This window comes from Crocuta crocuta, unplaced genomic scaffold (genome assembly GCF_008692635.1).
Source record: "Crocuta crocuta isolate KB4526 unplaced genomic scaffold, BGI_CrCroc_1.0 scaffold7, whole genome shotgun sequence".
NCBI classification, from domain to species: domain Eukaryota; kingdom Metazoa; phylum Chordata; class Mammalia; order Carnivora; family Hyaenidae; genus Crocuta; species Crocuta crocuta.
Genome location: NW_027531904.1, coordinates 3,225,428 through 3,247,932, shown reverse-complemented (window position 1 = coordinate 3,247,932; position 22,505 = coordinate 3,225,428). Strand labels below are relative to the sequence as shown.

General features: G+C 44.5%; 1 protein-coding gene across 1 annotated transcript in view; it reads right to left on the bottom strand.

Annotated features, from left to right (window-relative positions):
- Window positions 1-22,505, bottom strand: part of AGBL1 (AGBL carboxypeptidase 1) — a gene marked incomplete at its 5' end in the record, with an annotated part of 692,079 nt that overhangs the window by 598,829 nt on the left and 70,745 nt on the right. Inside the window, one exon of the mRNA XM_077774253.1 lies at window positions 3,252-3,460. Coding sequence (XP_077630379.1) covers window positions 3,252-3,460 — 209 coding nt within the window. The remainder of the gene's footprint in view (window positions 1-3,251; window positions 3,461-22,505) is intronic.

The following is a 22,505-nucleotide window of genomic DNA, read 5'->3' as shown; positions in this document are numbered from 1 at the left end:
GGAGAATGTCCTGTGAAGACAGAGGCAGAGATGAGGTGATGCTTCTACAGGCCAAGGGTCACCAGGACTGCTGTGACCAGCAAAATCTAGGAGAGAGCCTGGGGCAGTTTCCCCCTCTTGGCCCCCAAAGGAACCACACTGCCACCATCTTGACTTTGGACTTCTGGCTTCAAGGGCTAGGAGAGAGTCAATCTCTGCTATTTGAGCCACTCAGCTTGTGGTGCTTTGTTATGGCAGCCCCAAGGGACTCCTGCAGGGAGGTCCCCACACCACTGATGGGTGTGACAATTCCCCAGAAAGACTCTAAGAGCTCACTAAAAGCTGTTGTAGTCAGTCATGATTTATAGGGATTCACATTACAGATGAAGATCAGCCAAAGAGAGAGGCCCACAGGGCAGAGGGCAGCTGTCTCAGTGTACTCAGGCAGCGCCAGCAGGACACCACAGACCAAGGGGCTGATGAACAAACACACTTCTTCCTCACAGTTCTGGGAGCTGGAAGTCCAGGTTGAAGGCACCAGCAGGTTCCCTGTCTGGTGAGAACCTGCTTCCTGGTTCACAGATGGCCATATTCTCACTGTGTCCTCACATGGAGCAAGGACCAGGGGGCTCTCTGGGGCCCCTCTTGTAAGGGTGCTCATTCCGCTCATGGGGACTGCACCCTCATGACCTTATCCCCTCCCAAAGGCCCTGCCTTCCCAAACCATTACTTTGGGGAGTAGGGTTTCAACATATGGATTTGGGGGCACACAGGCATTCATCTATTGAACCAAGAGAAACACCAAACATGACATAGATAGATAGATAGATAGATAGATAGATAGATAATAGATAGGAGATATATATCTAATAGATAGATAGAAGATAGATGATAGATAGATAGATAGATAGATAGATAGATAGATAGATAGAAGATACATAGATAATAGGAGATAGATAGATACATACATAGATAATAGGGGATAGATAGATAGATAGATAGATAGGAAATACAAAGAAACATAGATAATAGATAGGAGATAGATACATAGATACATAGATGGATAGATAGATAACAGGAGATAGATAGATGATAGGAGATTAAGATAGATGAATAAATGTATATATTTTATATACATCTTGCTTCTAGTCTCACAGACCCTTTCATGCTTGTGCTTCCCTTTCTACTGTCCCCACCCTCTTCCTCTTGTAGACATGTAATTCGGGGATCACTGTCTTCTTCCTTTTTTGCCCTTTTAATTCTTCCTAACACGGAGCAGAGACACAGCCAATAAGGCAGAGGGCAGAGGAAATGGCTGGAGGGAACGAGCTGGCATGAGGGAGCTGCTGGGCATCCGCGGTGAAGGGGGGTGTTTCACTAGAGATCTGGGGGACACAAGCGTACAAAGTATGGCGAGGCTGAGAAAAATTCAAAGCACTGCTTCATCCAGAGAAGCAGTGTTCGATGCAGCTATTTCACGACTGAGAGGCTCTGAAACCTGGAATGACGGCGAGAGCCCACAGGTGATAGCTGACGGAGAATTAGATATTGGTCTGCAGCCCCACATTATGTGACTGTTCAGAGTTGGGTGTGGGGGGGGCAAGCTATTATTTTTTTAATAGGAAAAGTCTACAGATGTCGTTTTTGGAAATCAGTGCTGTCGTCGGCTGCTTCATTGCCTCAGATGTACGCAGGTAGAGAAAAAGCGGAGGGTGTCCAGAGGGAGCAGTGAGACGGAGAAAAGGGCTGGAGAGACAAGCCCACGGGGACCAGCAGGGAGCATGATGCCTGTGCAGCATGGCTGCTGTGGCCCCGGGAGACGGGGAGTGAGCAGACGATGCATATTTGGGAACCTTGCACATCCTCGATAGAGAGGGTGTACATAGCCTCATACTACGGTGCTGGAATCAGTCCTAATCAAATGCAATTAAGGAATTTGTTGTTTGGGTTGAAATCCGGGAAACCTTAAACCACATATTCCACTGGGGTGTGGACAAGTAAGGGCCTTGCAGGTGCTCCTGCTGGCCCGGGATGCCTTTCCTCTTGAACTTGGCCTGACAGGCTTTTTCAATAATTCAGGTCTCAGTTTAGGTGTCACCTGCTCAGAGAAGAACTTGACGTCTCTCACAGAACATGTTCTCCCTCCACCTACGGTTGTCACCGTGGACAGCCTGACTATTGATGTCGCAGAGCAGTATGAAATTCTCCTCCTCGTTGAATTCTTTGCTTCCTTAGTATCGGACTCTCCTGCTAGAATGTCTACCCTTGCTGTCATATTCACATCCAGATTCCACTGCTCAATTATCCCAATAACTGTTCACACTCACAAAGCAGCCAAGTCACGGCAAGCACTCCATTAAACACAAGACATTTCCATCTTAATATATTTAGACAGTGCAATAACCTAGGCTTTGTTATTTCCATCATTTTGGAAAAGAAGAAACTTGAGACCCAGAAAGGTTGAGTGACGCCTCTGAGGTTCCACAGCTATAAGTTCCCCGGGCTGGGATGTGAACCCAGTACCAGCCTTATAGTGAACACTTTGAACCACTGCACCACACCATGTGTAGCCAATAAATAGAAATACATATTTTTAAAATTTTTTTTACAAATAGTTTATTGTCAAATTAGTTTCCACACAACACTCAGTGCTCATCCCCACAAGTGTCCTCCTCCCTGCCCATCCCCCCTCCCCCCGACATCCATCAGTCCTCAGTTTTTGTCAGCATTCAAGAGTCTCTCATGGTTTGCCTCTCTCCCTTTCCCCCACCATTTCCGCCCTTCTTCTCCCCCTTGTTCCTCCGTCAAGTTCCTCCTAATCCTCCTATACGTGCAAACATAGGATATTTGTCCTCTGCATCACACAGAAAAGACATATTTTTAAAATTTTTAATGCTTATTTAGTTTTGAGAGAGACAGAGCATGAGCTGGGGAGGGGCAGAGAGAGAGGGAGACACAGGATCTGAAGCAGGCTCTAGGCTCTGAGCTGTCAGCACAAAGCTCGATGTGGGGCTCAAACCCACGAACCATGAGATCATGACCTGAGTCAAAGTCAGTCACTTAGCCAACTGAGCCCCCCAGGTGTCCCGCCAATACACATGTACCGAATGAATCAAATAATCAGTGCATGAGTGAACAAATGCATGAGGCTTTGAATCCAGAACCTCTGCCCCTAGCAGGCAGCAAGAAACATATCGAGGTTTTCACAGCTCTGTTCATCAGGAACCATCCAGATATCATCCAACTGGAGACATAATCCCGGGGTTAATTACCTGCATGGTGCTGAAGAGGACCTCCATGCCCTGAGCTGCCAGGAAGGCCTCCCTGCCAGACCGGAGGTTGGCCACGTGCTTGAGGCAGAGCAGAAGCGCCCGGCGGATCGGCACATAGGTATTAGCTGTGTCATGGTGATGCCAGTCCTGATGCAGCCTGAGCAAGCTGGCAACATAGCCTCTATTCACAGCCCGGCGGCTGTTAGACTCTGAAACCAATGGGAAAGGTGATGTCAATCACAGGCTCTCCTGGCCGTACCAGCCTGAGGATGTCCCAGTATCCCTCCCACAAGATTCTTATTATAAAGGGACTAATAATAACTTTCCACTGGAGAAAACTGGCAGATGTCACCTTCATTGAGTGATCAATATGGACATCACCATGTGTGTTGTGCTGAGAAAAACACAGCATCACATCTACAGTGTTTCTGCCCAAAATGCATAGCCTGAATTTAACCATGAATAAACCCAGCAAACCCAAAATGAGGGACATGCTGCCAGGGATCTGATCTATACTCTTCAAAAATGTCAAGGTCATGAAAGCCATTAAAAAAAGGAAGGAAAGGGAAGAGTGGAAGGAAAGAGAAATGAAGAAAGAGGAAGGAAAGAAGGAAGGAAGGAAGGAAGGAACTGGGCTAAGGTATTTATATGATATATAAGTATAATGTAGAATTATAATTTAGATCCTAGGCTAGAAAACATTTTTTTCCTTTTGCTACAAAAGGCATTAGTGAGGCAGTTGGTAAAATTTGAATAAGGTCTGTAAATTAACTAACAGCATTGTATCGATGTATATTAGATTTTGGTAAACTGTGCTTATGTAAAAGAAAATCCTGTGTTTGGGAAATTCACAATAGGGTATGTGAATGTCTGTAACTTATTCTTAAAAAGTTCAGAAAAAAATATAATAGGGGGGAGAATGAATGAGGGAAAGAGAAAGAGAGAGAGAGAGACATTTCCACCAGATTTCCATTCTTCTTTTCCTAAATCTCAGTGGACTTAGGGTATTGTCATTGGGTTGAGCAAATTACAAGATTTAGCCTGGGAAGAAGGCACTGAGTGAGATATGGTATCCAAAAGGCTATCGTGTGTAATAGTTGTATTGTGTTTTTCCTAAAGAGCATGGAAGCCAGTGTATGGATAATAAAGGTATGGCTCAGTCCAAGAAAGGAATTCCTCATGGCCAAGACAAACAAGAAAATGGACTCTATGTGGTAGTGGACACAACTACTGGGCACTAACAATGTTTGGAGAGAGGTAGGAAGTCTACCCAGCAGGAGGGGGTATGGGGTTTTCTTACATCTGATGGAGAAACATAACAGAGTGCTTTCCTGGTTCCCGTCACGTCTTCAACACAATTTCTCTTTGTTGACTGAATGATCCTGGTGGAGGCCCCCCATGAAACACCTCCAATGGGATAAGTGCACAATGCTCTAATTTTCCCAAGATACACTAAATTCTGCTTGACGAAGTGCAGAGGGGAGAACAGTCCAAGACATCTCTCTCAACAGTTAACATATGCACCTCCTCGGGCTACTGGCTTGGTGGACAAATGTGTCACAGCCCAGATGTACTCAGCAGATGTCTGGTCATCTCTGCTCATGTGGACAAGGTGAACTGTGAGGCTATCACCGGCTGACTCTCAGCACAAATGCACAATCTTGTAGCCCTGCTCTAACTACCGCATTTCTCCACTACCCGAGCCGTTCACTCAGGCTTATGGGGTGATATAGGCTTCTGGCCGAGGGTGCATGAGCCAGCCCCTGAGCCATAATTGGAGAAGCAAATTTTCAGCTCAAAGTCAGATTTTGTCCCTAAGACCATGTAAGTACACATAAGTGCAAAAACAACACAGAAATTCAAGGCTTTCTTCCAGAAGGGTTTTCTCATAATATTAAAAAAATTCTTTTTTGTTTTTTTCTGTGAGTTTGTCAAATTCTAAATTGTCAGGCTTCACTGAGCCCCACTGAGATTTTTTACCCATTTGTACAGTTGAGGTTGTTGGCTTTGTTGTTGTTTTCATTTCTACAACATTTCATTTAGCCATGACCCTGAACTGAGGGTGATGAGTTTTACTTGTCCAGTCATGTGCTGGTGGAAGGTTTAAATAGCCATCATTACCTCCTTTAATGAATGATTCTTTTGCATCAACCATATTTCTCTCCTAAGCTGGTCCCAGCCACAAAGCACCAGTGTTCTTTCCTGCCTGACAGAGGTCCCAGCCTATCCAGTATCTGATGTTTAAAAGAAAATTGAGGATTAAGTAGGAGGTATTAAAGTATCGCCTTCTGGAAAGGTGCCAGAATGGCAAACACGGTGAACAGGCCCTGTGGGCACAGAGAGGTTAAGGACATTTGCCTTTTATCTATTTTAAGGGTATGAGACTAATAATGTGTTATCTTAATGACCTTCATCGCCTACTCTTTAGAGGGGTAGGGGGCAGGGATAATGGGAAAAAAATCTTTAATTGTCTCAGAAAGAAATCCCTTATCAAATCCTAATGATTTTATGCATGATTTCCTGTTAATCCTCAACAAGCTGCCATGTTTACTAACATCTAAAATGGCTACACCTCCCTCCCCACTGACCCCACCTCAGTTGATCTTTCTCTGAGAATGGCTTGCAGAGTTTTGCAAAAGTCAATATGCCTCGGAAACCCTCAGCAAACTGAGGAAGAGCAAATGTGGAGAAGACCTGGAGACTGAAATGAGGGTCACTGAGATCAGTGATGTGCAGGAGTTCTAGAAGATCTGAGAGGGAAACAGCGCTTCTCTGAGGACCAAAGAGCCATGAGAAAATGTTTTGGGTGAGTGCAGCGTTTGGGGCAGGAGAGGGCTCCAGGTTCCCTTGATCTCTTCAAAACAGGTCAGCTGCCCTTAAGTCTATTTATATAAAGGGCTTCCTCCTAAGATTTCCTCCGGAAAAAAATTCCTGCTCTTTAATTTAAAAAAAAAAAAATTCCCAAGTAGATTGGTTTATCTTAAACTACTAGGAAGATGGGGATAGGCTGGGCAGAGAGGAGATCGGAGTTTAACATCTCACTCCTCACTCCCACCCCATCTCAAAGGCACTCTCAGAGCCCTGTCTCCATCCTGTTTAACGTCTTCTCTAGCCAGTTTTCCTTTGGCAAATCCATGAACTCCACCTTGACCTTCCTTCTAATTCACCCTCTTCTATTCTACTCCTTCTGCCTCTCCAGATTATATCCTCCAGAGTGAGGTCTTTGTAGCTAATTATCTGTCTGAAATGTAACCTAGCAATTCTTATTTTTACCCCACGTATTTCTTCACTGAGGTTCAAATGGGGTTTTTCCCCCTGTGGCGCAGACCCCATCAATGCAGATTTTTACACTCAGGTAAAAAGAAAAAAAAATAACTGGAAAGGAGTATGCCAAGATATCACTAGTATTTATGGAGGAGAAGAGACTGAGGATTCTATCTGCTTTAGATTTTTTACATTTGATTTAGGCTTTTCTGTAGTGCTCATTCCCCGTATACTCTACAATGCATTTCACTAATCAGGAGGGGTAAAAAATATTACCTTTTGACAGGAGGTCCATAGACTATTGGTCACACCATGTCATAAATGCCTGTGGGCAGGGTGAACTGCCCCTAGGTTACTATAGCAACCAACTCCCCATTTTTACTCTTACCCCATCCCCTTCAAAAGTGAATTACCTGCCTACTCCCTGAAGTCATTTGAGACCATGATCATCTCTATAAAGATATTTGCCTTTTAAAGAGGAAAGTCTAGATGCCTTTGAGACTCAAAGATTGACTTTCTCATGGGGAATAGTGAGCCCCATGCCAGGCTGGCAGAGAAACGCTCTGTGACCCAGATTATTATACCTGCAAGCAGCCCACACCTCTGTCACTGCTCCTTGGCAAAACCAAAGAAAATTTTCATCTCTGCTCTTTATTTCCCATATCTGGGAATTTCATCAGCCCTTTTAGGGTCAAGTGATGACTTAAAGCAGAGGCGACGTAGGAACGTGCGGCAGAGCAATGAGTCGAAAAACGGAATAGCCACGGCTCTCAGATGAGACAGACACATTATTGCAGACCTCTAAACTCCTCTGTCCCTAAGTCATGCACCTTCACGGCCTCAATGGGCCTGCTTTGCAGACAGAGCTTCCGGATGTCTGTTTTCTTTTGGAACTCCATGTACATGGCCAGGAGCTCCACCACTCTCCAGCTGTGTGGACTTGAACCTGTCAGTTCCCTGTGCAATCACTAAGTCTTTATCTGAATGACAAAACTCATAACATCCCTTCCTTGGGAACTGTTGAGAAAATTAAATGAGATAATACACACAAATTCAATAGCTCCATGCCTGACACATAATAAGCACTTAATACCTGTTGCCTATTATGACTGTCATTACCAACAGGATAAGCAAAATCTACTTATGGCTTCAACTTCCTCTCTATTATTACAGACAACAAAGTGCCAAATGCTTGGGATATGAACCTATTCTTTTCGACAGCTTTGTTCAAGAGCAGGAGCCCCAGGGTCACATAGCTGTTGATTTGAATGTCAGCTCTAGTGGTTACTAGCTCTGAGACCTCAGTTAAGTTGTTCAGCCATTCTGAACTATATTTCCATCATCCGCAAATAGAAAAGCCAGATTTTAAAAAAAGATTAATTACAACATCAGGGTTACAAGCCTATTATAGGGAACGAATGGTTAGCATAGCACCCGGAACAAAGCATGTGCTCTATAAATGAGAATTGCCTTCTGCATAAGGATGACATCAAACTTCACATACCTTTTACCAGTAATAATTCCCCAAGGGAAAGTTTCTAAATAAGTAAAATGTATAAGCAAGTTTCTTCGGTCTCCATGTAACATAGTTGACTTCTTGCCCCAAAATATCCACTGGTTTAATGTTGCTGCCCATCTGTCCTTAGAGATCCTGATACAGACACACTGAGGTCCACACCCAACTTTGTCCCAGGTATCCTTACCAAAAAGTCCATAATGTAGACCTTCATTGTTCCCCCCTCTGGCAAAATTTACCTCAGTTGGGTCCCATTACACCAAAGCTTTTCATAAAGGGCTGGCTAATGTTCTAAGATCCTCTTGACTGATAACAGCCCACTGTCACCTTTGATAAGGCACATAGGAGTAAGAATAAATACAAAGACTCCAGGCTCCCATCATTCTTGAGAAAGAAATTATCTTCAGCCACACATTACCATCCCAGGAACTTCTTGCCCAGGGTGATTAAATAGCTTTAGCCTTTGTTTTAGGCACTTCATGAAAACCCATTCAGATGAACTATTGACAATCCAGCTAGTCCTTTTCAGGATAGTGATCCCTTCTCAGAGCTGAAGACCACTGAACTGGACTTACCAAATGTCCATTTACTCTTCGAAGTCTGCTTCCAAACCCTCTCTGCACTGTGTCCCCGAATTCTGAGCAATTATATCACAAACACTGGGTGATCCCAATCAGAACCCCACATTTAAAGACCCACTTGGGGGGAACCTGGGTGGCCCAGTCAATTAACCATCTGACTTCAGCTCAAGTCATGATCTCATGGTTCGTGAGTTCAAGCTCCGCATTGGGCTCTGGGCTGACAGCTCAGACAGAGCCTGAAACTGCTTTGGATTCTGTGTCTCCCTCTTTTGCTGGCCCTCGGCCACTCACACTCTCTGTCTCTGTCTCTCTCTCAAAAAATAAAACATTAAAAAAATTTTAAAGAAAGACCCACTTTGCACATAGTACTCTCATTCTGTAATAACCACTGAGAACTCCCCCTTGGGGGACATTATTAAAACTCAAGGTAATGGTGACCTTAACTACGGGAAACAATACACTTGCCTTTGTAACACATTATTTTTGTGGTTTTTAAAGGGAGTCAATTTAGAAGATATTTCTGGACAAAGCAGGCTTTTACCAAGACTTATAAATCATATTATACGAACAACGAGCTGCCTACTCTGCCATTATAACACCATTTACAATTACGGAGTATTTATTTACTGAATGTTTCCTATGTGCTCGGTACTGGGTTAATCATTTTACATGATTATCTCATTTATCTCCAGAAATGCTTTAAGATAAGCATTATTTTCCTTCTTTTACAAATGAAGGCACAGGGGCTGGGTGAAGTCAGACAACTCACTGAAAGCCCTTAGAGCTCACCAAAGTCCTATCTGTGATTCCAATGGGACTCCCCATCTGCCACCAAAGGTGACATCTCACACTGTTACTCCCAAAGCAATGATCATTTACACTGTTTTGCACCCAGAAAAAGCTCATTAGTTGTTACCAGAATAACCAGTTTCTTGAAGAATTTTTCCAAAAAGCTACTGGAAATAGAGCCAGTAAACACATGAAGCCTGGGTGCCTGAGGGGAGTGGCTTGCAGCCATTTTTACCTTGGCCCAGCCCCTTCACCCAACCCTGTGCCCATCGTCTCTGTTCCCTCCCAGGCCCCCAAGCTGTGAGGAGAGTTTATTTTTAAAAGGAAATCTGACAAGATTTAAAGGTCCCAGGAAGCCTATGGTTCTTCAGGTCACTGGAGAAGGTGTTTGGGAGTCTTCCTGACACTCAGCCAGTGACTCCATAAGGCCAGCCCAGAAGTCAGGCTGGGACACGAACTCCATGCTGCGGAGCAGGAGAGAACTGGCCAGCTCTCATGGGCTCCTCCCCCTGGCGGCCACAGCAATGGACTGGTCACAGAGAAGCAGCAACACATGTACTGAGACAGAATTAATCTTAATGTCACTGATGGTTGAAATTATACTTGACTATCGTGAGCCCAAATAAGAATAATGATATTGACTTAGCTTGCAGGTATCCTTTTATCTCTTGGTAGAATAGATGCATTTCAGGAAACTTGACTATAAAGTGAATTTTGATTTCAGGTGAAGCTTGTTTTCCCTCTGACCGCCTTTAAAAAATTAAAGATGCTTTTCCTAAGCCCCAGAAATAACAGCTAAGAGACGGTAGAGAATATCCTTCACAGCCGTTTCCATCCAGACTCTTGTGCTGCTTTTATTTTTTAATCGCCAATTCCTTCTAATACCTCTCCACTGATATGTTCACAAACCACAGGAATTTCTCCACTCTCAGGAAAGCCTTGGAATCCACATTTGCCTCTTGCGCTAGCCCTCAGTTGGCACCACGGCTGAGGGAGGACATTAGACTGGGATGCTAGAAGAGAAGGTGCCACCATCACGGACATACTTGAGACACCAAACTCCTCCAGTTCAGTGCTCACCATCCCCCTGATGGATCAGTCTCATTTTGTATTTTATCAGTTCTAAGCAATATATTTTTTCACATTAGCATTTCCAAAATTAAGGTGCTTCTAACCAATGATAGTGTTTCCATTATAACTGGCAGTGTTTTTTCACTCAGTGGCACATAAGAAGTCGTACATTGTATAGTCAATGACATCTTAGATTTGAGGAAATATGATTAACTTTTCAATATTGTTAGCTTGAAAACTCTCTAAAAGGACTTCATTCCCAGCAAGAGGTTATCACTTGAGACGGTTTGCTCTGCATATGCAAATATGCAGAGGCATTTGGTCTCAGTAAACTGTCAAATGAAACCATGCTCATATACCCAAAACCCAAAGCATCACTATTACTTCATTCAACATACACTTACTTAGCAACTACTATATACCAGCATATGCCAAGCACTATTGTAGGCACTGGGGTACTATAGTAGGAGATGAGATAGACCATGGCATGTTCCCCATGGGGGAGCTGGAGAGACACAGATCCAAATAGGCACACACACAAAGGGGAAAAAAATAATTTCAGGGGCGCCTGGGTGGCTTAGTCGGTTAAGTGTCCGACTTTCGCTTAGGTCACGATCTCGCGGTTTGTGGGCTCGAGCCCCGCGTCGGGCTCTGTGCTGACTGCCAGCTCAGAGCCTGGAGCCTGTTTCAGTCTGTGACTCCCTCTCTCTCTGACCTTCCCCTGCTCACGCTGTCTCTCTTTCTCTCTCCTGGAAATAAATAAAACATTAAAAAAAATGTTTAAAAAAAATTTCAGACAGTTACAAGTGCTACAGTGTAAATAAAATGGCAATGGTAGAGGGGTGCCTAGGTGGCTCTGTTGGTTAAGCATCCAACTCTCGATTTTGGCTCAGATCATGATCTCACAGTTTGTGAGTTCAAGCCCCATCTTGAGCTCCACACTGACCGATTAGAGACTACTTGAGATTCTCTCTCTCCCTCTCCCTCTGCCCCACTCCATGCTCGCTCGCTCTCTCTCAAAATAAACATTTTTTAAAATTTTTAAATGTTTTTTATTTATTTTTGAGAGAAAGAGAGAGAGCAAGAGCAAGGGAGGGGCAGAGAGAGAGGGAGACACAGAACCTGAAGCAGGCTCAGCACAGAGCCTGACACAGGGCTCAAACTCACAAACCACAATCATCACCTGAGCTGAAATCAGACACTTAACTTACTGAGCCACCCAGGTGCCCCAATAAATAAACTTTTAAAAAATAGTAATGGTAGAGCGACTAAGGGGGCAACTACTCTAGACTGGGTGGTCAATGAAAAACCCTTCAAGGAGAAGTTATTAGTGCTAAGATCTGAATGATAAGAAGGAATCAGGGATCTGGTGGCAGAAAATTCCAGAAATCTTGGGAGCACAGCAAATGGAGAAGCCTAAACTTGTGAACACAAACAACAAAAAGTCTGCAGCTAAAGCCAGGTGGAAAAAGTAAGGGACAATAGTAGGAGATTATTGAAAAGGAGCACAGGGATCCGAATGCTTGACCTCTACCACTTTGACAACTATCATGGCAGGTTGTGCAAAAGTGGAGGGATATGTCACACTGAGATTTTCTCACTCTCCTTTGTTATTTGTTTTTGGAATCTCTTCAAGAAAACCCTTAAGAAAGATCACCTTTGCCTGTATCTATATTTTTCCAGGAGCTTTCCTACCCATCCCAACCTTTATGTTGAATCCAGACTTTGGTAGGGAAAGAAGTACTTGCCAAGACCGAAGTCAAGCCACTGTCCCATCTGGGTCTCTGCAGAAAACCTTCTTCCTGGTTTCACTGTCTCCATTGTCAACTCATCAGAAGTTGATACTTGAAGAAGAGAGCCAGGATTACACCAGGAAGGAGAAAGCCGAGACCTTCCCCATTGCCTTTCTCTGTCAATTGCTAAGTGAAGACACCAGTCTGTCGGTGGTGGTGTTGCCTGCTTCTGGTCAGGGACAGAGGAACAGTGAGGACTACGGGAAGCATATCCACAAAGTGAGGCAAACATCCCATGCCCATCTGTACATGCTGAAGTGTGCCTGCAGGGCTGGAGGGGGCACTACAGGAAGGCGGGGGGCTTGTGCCTCAGTGCTGATGGCTATGGCTGCCCCTCTGGCCTTAGGACATGCAACTGCATAGCGGTAAGGAATCACAGGACCCGAGCCTTGTGCTTCTTGGTTCCAGATCGTCTCCTGTCACCCATGATCCATCCAGTCCTCTCTCTTACCAACCAGACTGTGCCCACAGTAGATTCCTATGGTGTTCTCTTCACCCCCAGCTTCCCCCCCAACAACCCAACAATCTTACTAAAGTGCAACTCTCAGTCTTGTCATCCCCTGATCAATTGACAGATAGATAGATAGATGATAGATAGATAATATAGATGATAGATGAATAATGAGGATGATAGATAATAGATGGATAGATAGATGATAGATAGATATGATATGATATGATATGATATGATAGACAGATAGATAGATAGGTAGATAGATAGATAGATAATGCAATGGCTGCAGGGAAAGCCGGAAGTCTTTCTAGGGATACCAGGTGGGGTCCGGTGTTCTCTGGGTCACACGGTGTGGGTGGCAATGTTTGCTTGGCTGTGCGCCTCCCGGATTGGGGCAGGGAGTCAGGGAGAGGCTGAGTGGGGTCTCCAAACCCCACTGCCACCAGAGCGACCTCACCATCTTCCATGTGCATGCAATGGTTCTGCGAAGGATTTCATTTAGGCAAACTCTTATTTAAGAAAGAAAGAAAGAAAGAAAGAAAGAAAGAAAGAAAGAAAGAAAGAAAGAAAGAAAGAAAGAAAGAAAGAAAAAAGAAAGAAAGAAAGAAAAAGAAAGAAAGAAATGAAATGAAATTCTCTTGAAGTGAAATGTAAGTATGGATTTTAATGGCAATATGTCAGGTACCTATTACACAATCTTGGGCAAGTCAGTCAACCCCATTGGGCCCCAATATTTTCTCTACAGAACAGTTTCTCAGCCTTGCACAATTGCCTTTTGGGGCTGGATATTCTCATTTCCTGGGCAGCAGGAGTGGGGACTGTAGGATGTTGGGCAGCATCCTGGCCTTACTCACTAGATGTGGCAACCAAACCGTACCAAATGTCCCCTCCAGGGCAAAATTGCTCATGTTGAGAACCACTGCTCTACAACAGTTAAGTATTTGCCTGTCTTGCAAGACTATGTAAAGATTACATAGGGTAATGCATGAAAAGGTGCTTTGTAAACTGCTAATATTAGATGTCTGGAGGAAACACCTGACTTACACGTAGACATAAACAAGTAATTGTACAGTCAATGCTGAATGTGATGAAGAAGTTACCAGGCACCTTCAGAGCCTGGAGATGTTTATCTTTTTGTCTATCTCTTTAAATCTCTGTGATACTTTATCTTTGTCAATCCATAGCCAGTCATTCATTATGCCAGGATGGTACAAGTTCTAAAGCCTGAAACATTTAGAGCTCAGCAATCCTGGATGTTAACCCCTGATTCCCCAGAATGGAAACTAAATAAAGGTATTTGGGTCAACTGAAGGGGTCAGATATGCTGAATTCAATGATTTATCTAGTCCTTTTACACACACACACACACACATGCACACACACACACACACAGCTTCTAGAGGGAAGACAAAGGTTGAAAGCAATTGTGTCTCATTCAACACTCAGGGAGATGTTAGGAGATGCATTTACACTGCAACAGGCTTTATACCTTTGTAGGACCAATTCCTGAAATTCCCAGGATTTTCCAAATGGTGGTGATAATAAAGTGAGAGGTGATCTTTACAGAGATGTACTAAGATCTAGCATTATATTCCTACTACATGTACGTCACCTTGTTTAAATCTTAGTAATTACCCTTGGAGGGTTTTGTTTTCCCCACTTTGCAGTCACTAAGGATCACACCCAGAGGAGCTCTGATTGACATCCACAGAAGATCAGAGCCAGCTTTGAGAACACTATCCAAACAGTATTCTCCACCAGGGCTTCTCCTCTCAGAGAATAAGAGGTTTGAGTTTTTAGCAAACACACACCCTTCACACATGACCCCGAGCCTCCTTAAGGAGGCATTCACGCTGTTGTCAAAGCAACACCTTGGCTCAAACCTACAGGCAGATAATCAAGCCAGAGGGAAAGCCCTGAATAGAGAACTTCCATTACCAGGACTTACATTACTGCCAGAGGACAGGACCACCTGCTTAAGACAGGATCCCGCGTGGGTGTAAGAACCAGGATTGCTTCCAATCTCATTACAACAATATTTGATGTAGCCGACACTTTGTGTCAAGCAGGAAAAAAACACCACCACCCACAGCTCTGTTAGACACTGTGTGGATGCCTCCAACACCCCCCCCCCCCCGCAGCCATCTTGGGAGGGTCTGGTTCACCATCCTGCCCATACTTCCCACCATTATAATCTCCACTGGATGCTGAGCCTCGCCATTTAATTAGATTTGGTTTAATTGCTTAATCAAGTCTCTTAGTCCCAAGAGACTTAAAAGTTCCTCGACCAGGGCTCAGTGATGAATACAAATTTTGGACCTTTCTCTGAGTCAGACTTCACTATGGCCACCTTCCTTTGAACACCACATAGTGAAAAATGAGCACACTTTTCCAGCCTCCTGAAGGATGTCCCCGTGCATTTTTAAGCTACAATCTCTGACAAGAGACACTCTGAGAGTGTCTCATAAGAATATTTATTTCAGAGGTTCTCAAACCTGATTCCTTCAAGCCCCAAGGAATGTAATGGAAGTTTTTCAGAGTCAATCAGGAGCCGCTGAAGGGAGTTATACAATAGGTGAGTCACAGGAATAAAAAAGTAGAGCATAGGAGAACACAGTCAGTAAGACTGTCATAATGTTGCATGGGAACATTTATCGTGATGAGCACTGCATAATGTACAAAGTTGTGGAATCACCACGTTGTATACCTGAAACTAATAAAACAGTGGATGTCAACTCTACTTCAATAATAAACATATTAATTAATTAATTAATTATTAAGCAAGCCAGGGAAAGAGGGGGTAGCCAGGGAGAGATCGGGCTATCATTCCTTGGGGCCTCCCACTTCTGTTTCTATTTTATCTACTTTAGATCTGTCACTTCCCCATTATTTTGAAAAGGGTTCTCCTACTGTGGAATCCTCCAGCTTCTCATCTTGTGAAACCCGCCCATTTTTGTAAAGCCAGGCTAAAGTCAAGTGCAACAACAAGGAAGCAATTTAAGCGCACACAGGCCATCAGCAGAGTCCAGATTTCTCCAACTCGTGAGGAAGGTGCGGATCGCCTTTGAAATATGAAGATGATCTGCTTTCAAGACAATCATAACCGAGTTCAAATCCTGGCTCTCTATTTACCTTTTTGGGGATCGTGGGAAAATTCACACTTCCCTCCTTCCTCGTTTGTAACATGGGCGTGTAAAGTGCCTGGCAAGTGCCAGAGCTGTGTAATCACTTAATGATCTTTACTCTTCGAAGGTATTCTAATAAACAGTAATTCTCTTCCCACACTGCACCCTGCTTCCTGCTTCCTGGAGTGGCGGCAGGAAACGGTTCAAGAAACCCATTATGAAACGGGATGAGGGGTTGAGGGGTTCATGTGGAGCATGGGAAGGTGGACAGGCATTTCCCTTAAGTAGTGCCTTTGGCCTTGGCAGCAAAGACGAGGAAGATACAGGTTGTCAGAAGGGCTCGAAGGAGATGGGGAAAGGTAACTGCAAGACTTGCTGCTGTTCACCAGAGGCAACGCTCAGAAAAGCTGTTGGGGATGCTCCCCGCCCTCCGTAAGTCCTGTTCAATCATGCTCACATCACTGGGGAGGCAACAAATTCCAGAGGCTTTTCCAACCAAGGGCTCCAGTCACCCCGCCTCCTCCCAACTCCCTTAAATAATGGCTGAGCAAATGCCTCTGAGACCATCTTCAGCTAATTTCCTTCAAGACATGCAAGCTGCTAACGCTGGGAAGTACAGATAGTGTGGAATAGCAAATATGGCCAAAATTAGATTAAAATAACCTCCTGATAAACAAATTACTCACTGAAAATAAATATTCCACTGCGGGGACCAAGATAACTAAAAGAACAGCACCACCATATGGCAAGAAGAGGAACTACGCCTGCTGCAGTCTGGCCAGTCCCTGTCTGCTCACCCAGCTATAGAGTCTGACCAAGGGGGCAGGGAAAGGGATCAAGGGGGATGGATGCTTTCCTTTCAGCTTAAACCTTTAAAATATTTTACGTACTTGTGCAAAAGACAAAAATATTTGGCAAAGAGGTCTGAACTTTGAGCCAAGGTGGGGGGAAGGGGAGATTAAAAAAAAACAACCAATGTGCCAAGCACAGCACAGCATGACATAATGGGAGTCTGTGATCCTTCCTGTCCCAGCTCCCTTCCTCTCCCTCACCCCATCATTCATCAGATTCGCCCCGATGCTCAGCCGCACAGCAAAGACTCTGGCCCCTTGCACAGCCGTGCTGGTATGTAGGGCATCTCTTACCAGGTCCCATTCCAATGCTTATATGGGACGGACCATGTACTGCTCTTTTCTCAATTAAATAGCAAATGCTCCTGACCACCTCCCAAAAAATCCTTCTGATACTTAGAAAGTATTTATGTAGCTTCCTTTCGGCTTCTGATCTTATCTTCTCTGGGCTAAATAAGCCTACCCTCAGTATTCTCTTCTTCGAATGCACAGGGCTCAGGTCCCAGCATCTAGACACAGGCAGTATGCTCTGCAGCCCACAAGCTGTGTGCATTATGTAGGCTCCCCAAACCTCAGTCCTTATGCCTGTAAAATGGGATAATAACGCCCCCTTGACAGGCTCAGTGTATATGCAGTGATTCACATACTAAGAACTCTCATACTAAGAAACTGTAGATATCTGTGGTGTCATTTCAATACAGCAATGTGATGGATAATAGCTTGTTATTCAGCATTCATACAAAGTCAACTTCAGCAGTCCATCCTAGAGTAACAAATGCAAAAATCTATCAGTATTATTTGAAGCAGGTTTTTGGTTCATCACAGAAACATACTGCATATTTCTCCAAAAGATATGGAGGCAGAAGAGACATTGAGTTTATAATCACACCATTTGATTCTTTCTGGGGCTGGGAATTGGGCTGGCCTCTGCACTAAGGCATCCTGAAAATAAACGTATGAGATTTAAATCAAGAAACTGGAATCCTTCCTTAGTGACCAAGAATGTGTTAGCATTGGGCACAGCCCAATGTGAAGTATGGGGAATATGGAAGGGACCCCAGCCCTCAAGGAGTTCTACCCAGTAAGAAAAATGCATACACACATATGCAAAAACACAGGAATCACTGATTACATTTTGGTTAGTTCTTATAAGTTAAATATAAGGTTCTATACAAGGTTTAATGGGGATCTAGTGCTGGGCATTAGGTGGGGTTGAGTAGCATTCAGAAAAACCCTGGACAAGGGTATTTGTGCTGAGATCTGAAGAAGGAGCCAGGGTCATCCGGACAGGAAACATCAAAGTCTCAGATATCTGGGTGGGTCACTCCCTCTCGCCGATCCTCAATTTCCCCGTGTGAAAATAAGGAGATAGCAGAGAGGATAAAGTCAACAGTTTTCTGGGGTATAGACAACAACACTGTATTATAATTCTCAAACTTGCTAGGAGATTAGATCTTAATTATTCCAACCCCTGAAAAGAACTGATAATTACATAACATGCTAGAGGTCCAAATTATTGCTGTAATGACAATTACAATATATAAATGTATCAAATCAACATGTATTACACTTACACAATGTTACATGTCAAATATATTTCAGCTTTTTAGAAAGTGTTTATTTTTTTCCATTTGAAAGAGAGAGAGCAGGAGAGGGGAAGAAGGGCAGAAGGAGAGAGAGAATCTTTAGCAGGCTCTGCCTTCAGCATGGAGCCCAACATGGGGCTCAATCCTACGACCCTGGGATCACAACCTGAGCCAAAATCAAGGTCGGATGCTCAATTGACTGAAATACATAGGCACCCTGACTTTCAATTTTTTTTAAAGATCAATCATTTTCTGGGTTCTCAGAGGCCCTATATTTTTGTGAGTGTGTCTGCAAAGCCATCTTGGGGGGAAATTAGTAGCAAATAGATAGGACTCTGACAATCAATCAATCAGTCAATCGACTACCATTGCACTAAACCTCAAAGGTCTTTTCCAGCTCTGACAGTCCATAGCCTTCACCTGGAAAACAGAAGGGGGAAACACACTATGTGGGCAAATCTCTGTTGAGGCAGGTCAGAGCCCCGAACACGGAACACGGATTGTGCATGTGAGTCCCATGAAGGCTGCGCTGACCCACTGCTACCTGTTCTTCATCACAAGATCACAGCAATCGCAATGCCACCCATCCTAAAATATACAGTGTCATTCTGAGAACTCTTTAGAGCCCCTACGATTCCTACAAATGCCTCAGATGGATGCACCTCAGAAACGCTCCTGCTGCGACATTTTGCAGCAAAGCAAGTGTCGGGCCATCATGCCCTCCCACCACTGCATTGCTGACAGCCAGGCCACAGTAGACCTCACTGAGAGCATGAGTGCGTCTACGCAGAGCCAGGGCTGTAGGTACTAGAAGGCCCTCCCTTCCTACACAGCAAAGCAACAGGCTGACGGGCCTTCCCGGGAGCCAGCCAGCCAGAGAATTAACTGGGAAGACCTGGGACAAGTCTGATCTTCCTGCCAAACCTGCCATTAGCTCCTCACATCTCTCCCTCCCTCGTCTTCCTTCCTTTATTAACTTACTTCCCTATTTCCAACACACTCCCCACGCCCTCACTTCTGCAAACTTCCAGACTCCTCTAAATGCTAATTCTTAAGGTGCAGAGCAGCCTGAAGTAAAACCATCATCTTCTTATTAAGATCTAGGGCCTCAAAGAGAAAGTGTTTCGGGTGTTTCCTTGTTGCAGGAATGTGACCTTTGAATCTGGTCAGCAAGGTTAATACAAAGGCATTATTTGACGATTCATCACTGGAGCCAGTGCAAATCAGGCAGGACGCCACCACCACACGTACATTCAGGTGCTGCCTCCGGGCCACAGTTTTTCAAAAATGCATTTATACCTAATGCTCATGGAAGTGATGTTAAGGAGCTTGAAAAGAAAGAGAGGTGGGGGGGGGGGGCAGACAGTGAGAAAATGAGAAGAGGATGAGGAAAAGAAGAAAAAAAAAAGACAGGGGCACCTGGGTGTCCAACGCCAGTTAAGTGTCCGACTTCAGCTCAGGTCATGATCTCACGGTTCACGAGTTCAAGCCCCGTGTCTGGCTCTGTGCTGACAGCTCAGAGCCTGGAGCCTGCTTCACATTATGTGTCTCCCTCACTCTCTGCCCCTCCCTCACTTGAGCTCTATCTCTCTCTCTCTCAAAAATAAATAAACATTTAAAGAAAAAGGGCAGGGGCGCCTGGGTGGGTCCGTTGGTTAAGCATCCGACTTCGGCTCAAGTCATGATCTCACAGTTTGTGAGTTTGAGCCCCGTGTCCAGTTCTGTGCTGAGAGCTCAGAGCCTGGAGCCTGCTTCGGATTTGCTGCCTCCCCCTCTCTCTGCCCTTCCCATGTTCATGTTCTGTTTCTCTCTGTCTCTCAATAAATAATAAATAAACTTTAACAAAATTAAAAAAAAAAACGACAGAGATATAGGTACAGGTACAGATGGAGGGAAAGGTGGACTGGGGGCAATCCACAAGATGGAGAGCGCCAAAGGACAATATGCTGCTTGGGTTTATTAGAGGGGGAAAAAATCACCTGCAATAGAAACACTATTTCTTTTTTTTTTTTTTAATTTTGTTAAAGTTTATTTATTATTTATTGAGAGACAGAGAGAAAGAGAACATGAACATGGGAAGGGCAGAGAGAGGGGGAGGCAGCAAATCCGAAGCAGGCTCCAGGCTCTGAGCTGGCAGTCAGCACAGAGCCCGACGCGGGGCTCGAACCCACGAACCGCGAGATCATGACCTAAGCGAAAGTCGGAGGCTCAACCGACTAAGCCACCCAGGCGCCCCTAGAAACACTATTTCTTAACCAAAGCTTTCTTAAGTTTTGGTAATGAAAGACTAAGTGGTTTTGCATAACCAAAGGCATAAAAGGGCAAAACTTTCAATATAGTGAAATTAAAGAAGGGTTTGTGCACCTGGGAGTCCAGCAGGGGTAAAGATGCCATGAAAGCTATGGGATTTGGATTAGACCATTCTAGCTCCTGCATCCACAAAAAGGACACTTGCTGGGGAATGGTTTTTCATTTTTAGCATCCTATATGGCTGAGGTAACTGGAATATAGACCTAGGACTTCCAAGACTGTTTTGCCGCTATGTCTCAGGAAGAGAAAGAGACAAGAGATGTCTTCTGGTTCATTTCCCTCTTCCTGCCATGCACCTATCCTACGATGGCTTCTCCTGTAGCAGCTACTAGATGGATGAGAGAGCCAAGGCAGCATAACAAAATAGTCCTATGCGATCCAGGTCCTCTTTCTCTCTCTTATTTTGCTAAGGTGGACAGGCCCCAAGTCTCCCAGATCCTCAGTCCGGGTTTCTCTGCTTCTGGTAGGGACTGTCTCCAGTCACTCTCTAGATGCATGAACTATAGATAGGGTCTTACTGGCCTCAGATTCCCATGCCCACCCAAGTTTATTTCCACAGAAACATGGACTGCCCCCAGAGTAGTAGATATGTCCTTCTGGGGAAGGCTCTTCCTTTGTGAAGAAGTTATGGAGGTACACCACAGTGTCAACTTTTATAGGACCGACAGCATCAAGGCCAGTCTAATCATTAGCTAAAAGTATTATGCCTTTAGGAACTAAATGTTTGCATAAACACTCCCAGATATCAGTACCAGATGGTAAGGTTTTGAATTTTAGGCAGAAACTGACTTCTTAAACTTAGGTTCAGCAGACACAAACTCACTTGGGATCCAAATGGACAGGCATTCCATGTCAGCTTTTAACCAAGCATGAAGACAGTACAAAGCAACTAGAGAATTGGCACTCACCTCTGTCACAGATACCCCAACCTAAGTGGGTGGTACCATCCTTACCCAGACCCTCCATGCCATGCAATACTTTGGTTAGGCTGGTAGAACAAAGATGGCGACTGTCTGGTGTTTCATTACTGCTCTTCCCCAAATCCATGACAAACCCTGCTATTTAAATACCTGTCCTGCTGAGCCCTTTCCTGATGAGCTCAAATAGGATCTCAGAATCCTTCCACCTACACATGGAAGTTGGCACTTGTAATGGAACCTATTTGCCCTCCTTGCTCTAAGATCCTCTAGATCTTTAGAACCTGTTCCCTCCCACGTGATTTCTGCATGCCCATAGTGACTTTCTGCCATTGGTGTTTTTACCTCTTCTGAGCCCACGACAATGACGCCAATGCTGGGGAATTTAAGATCAGTTTAAAAAGAAGAGCATTTCTATGAAATACCAACAAAGGTATTTGAGGAGAGGTAGTCTGAAACCTTGAATGGGCTTCAACTCATGGGCACATTTGGCAGCGTCTAGAGAATTTTGTTCATTGTAACTGGGAATGCTACCGACATCTGGTGAGTCGAGGAGGGGATATGGCTAACCCTCCTGAAATGCACAGAACAGTCCACAACAACTAAGAGTTATCCAGTCCAACATGCAGGAGTGCCAAGGCTTAGAAACCTCAATACATATTAAGGAAGGGGTTTTTTGTTTTTAATTTTTTTACTGTTTATTTATTTTTGAGAGAGAGAGACAGAGCATGAACGGGGGAGGGGCAGAAGGAGAGGGAGACAGAGAATCCGAAGCAGGCTCCAGTCTCTGAGCTGTCAGCACAGAGCCCGATGTGGGACTCAAACCCACGAACCGTGAGATCATGACCTGAGCCGAAGCTGGACGCTTAACTGACTGAGCCCCCCAGGTGCCCCTAAGGTAGAGTTTTAAGTGGTAGAAAGAATGATAAAGAACCTCCCATCCAACTCCCTCATGTTAGAAAGAACCTAAGTCCCAGACAAAAGTCTGTGTGGACAG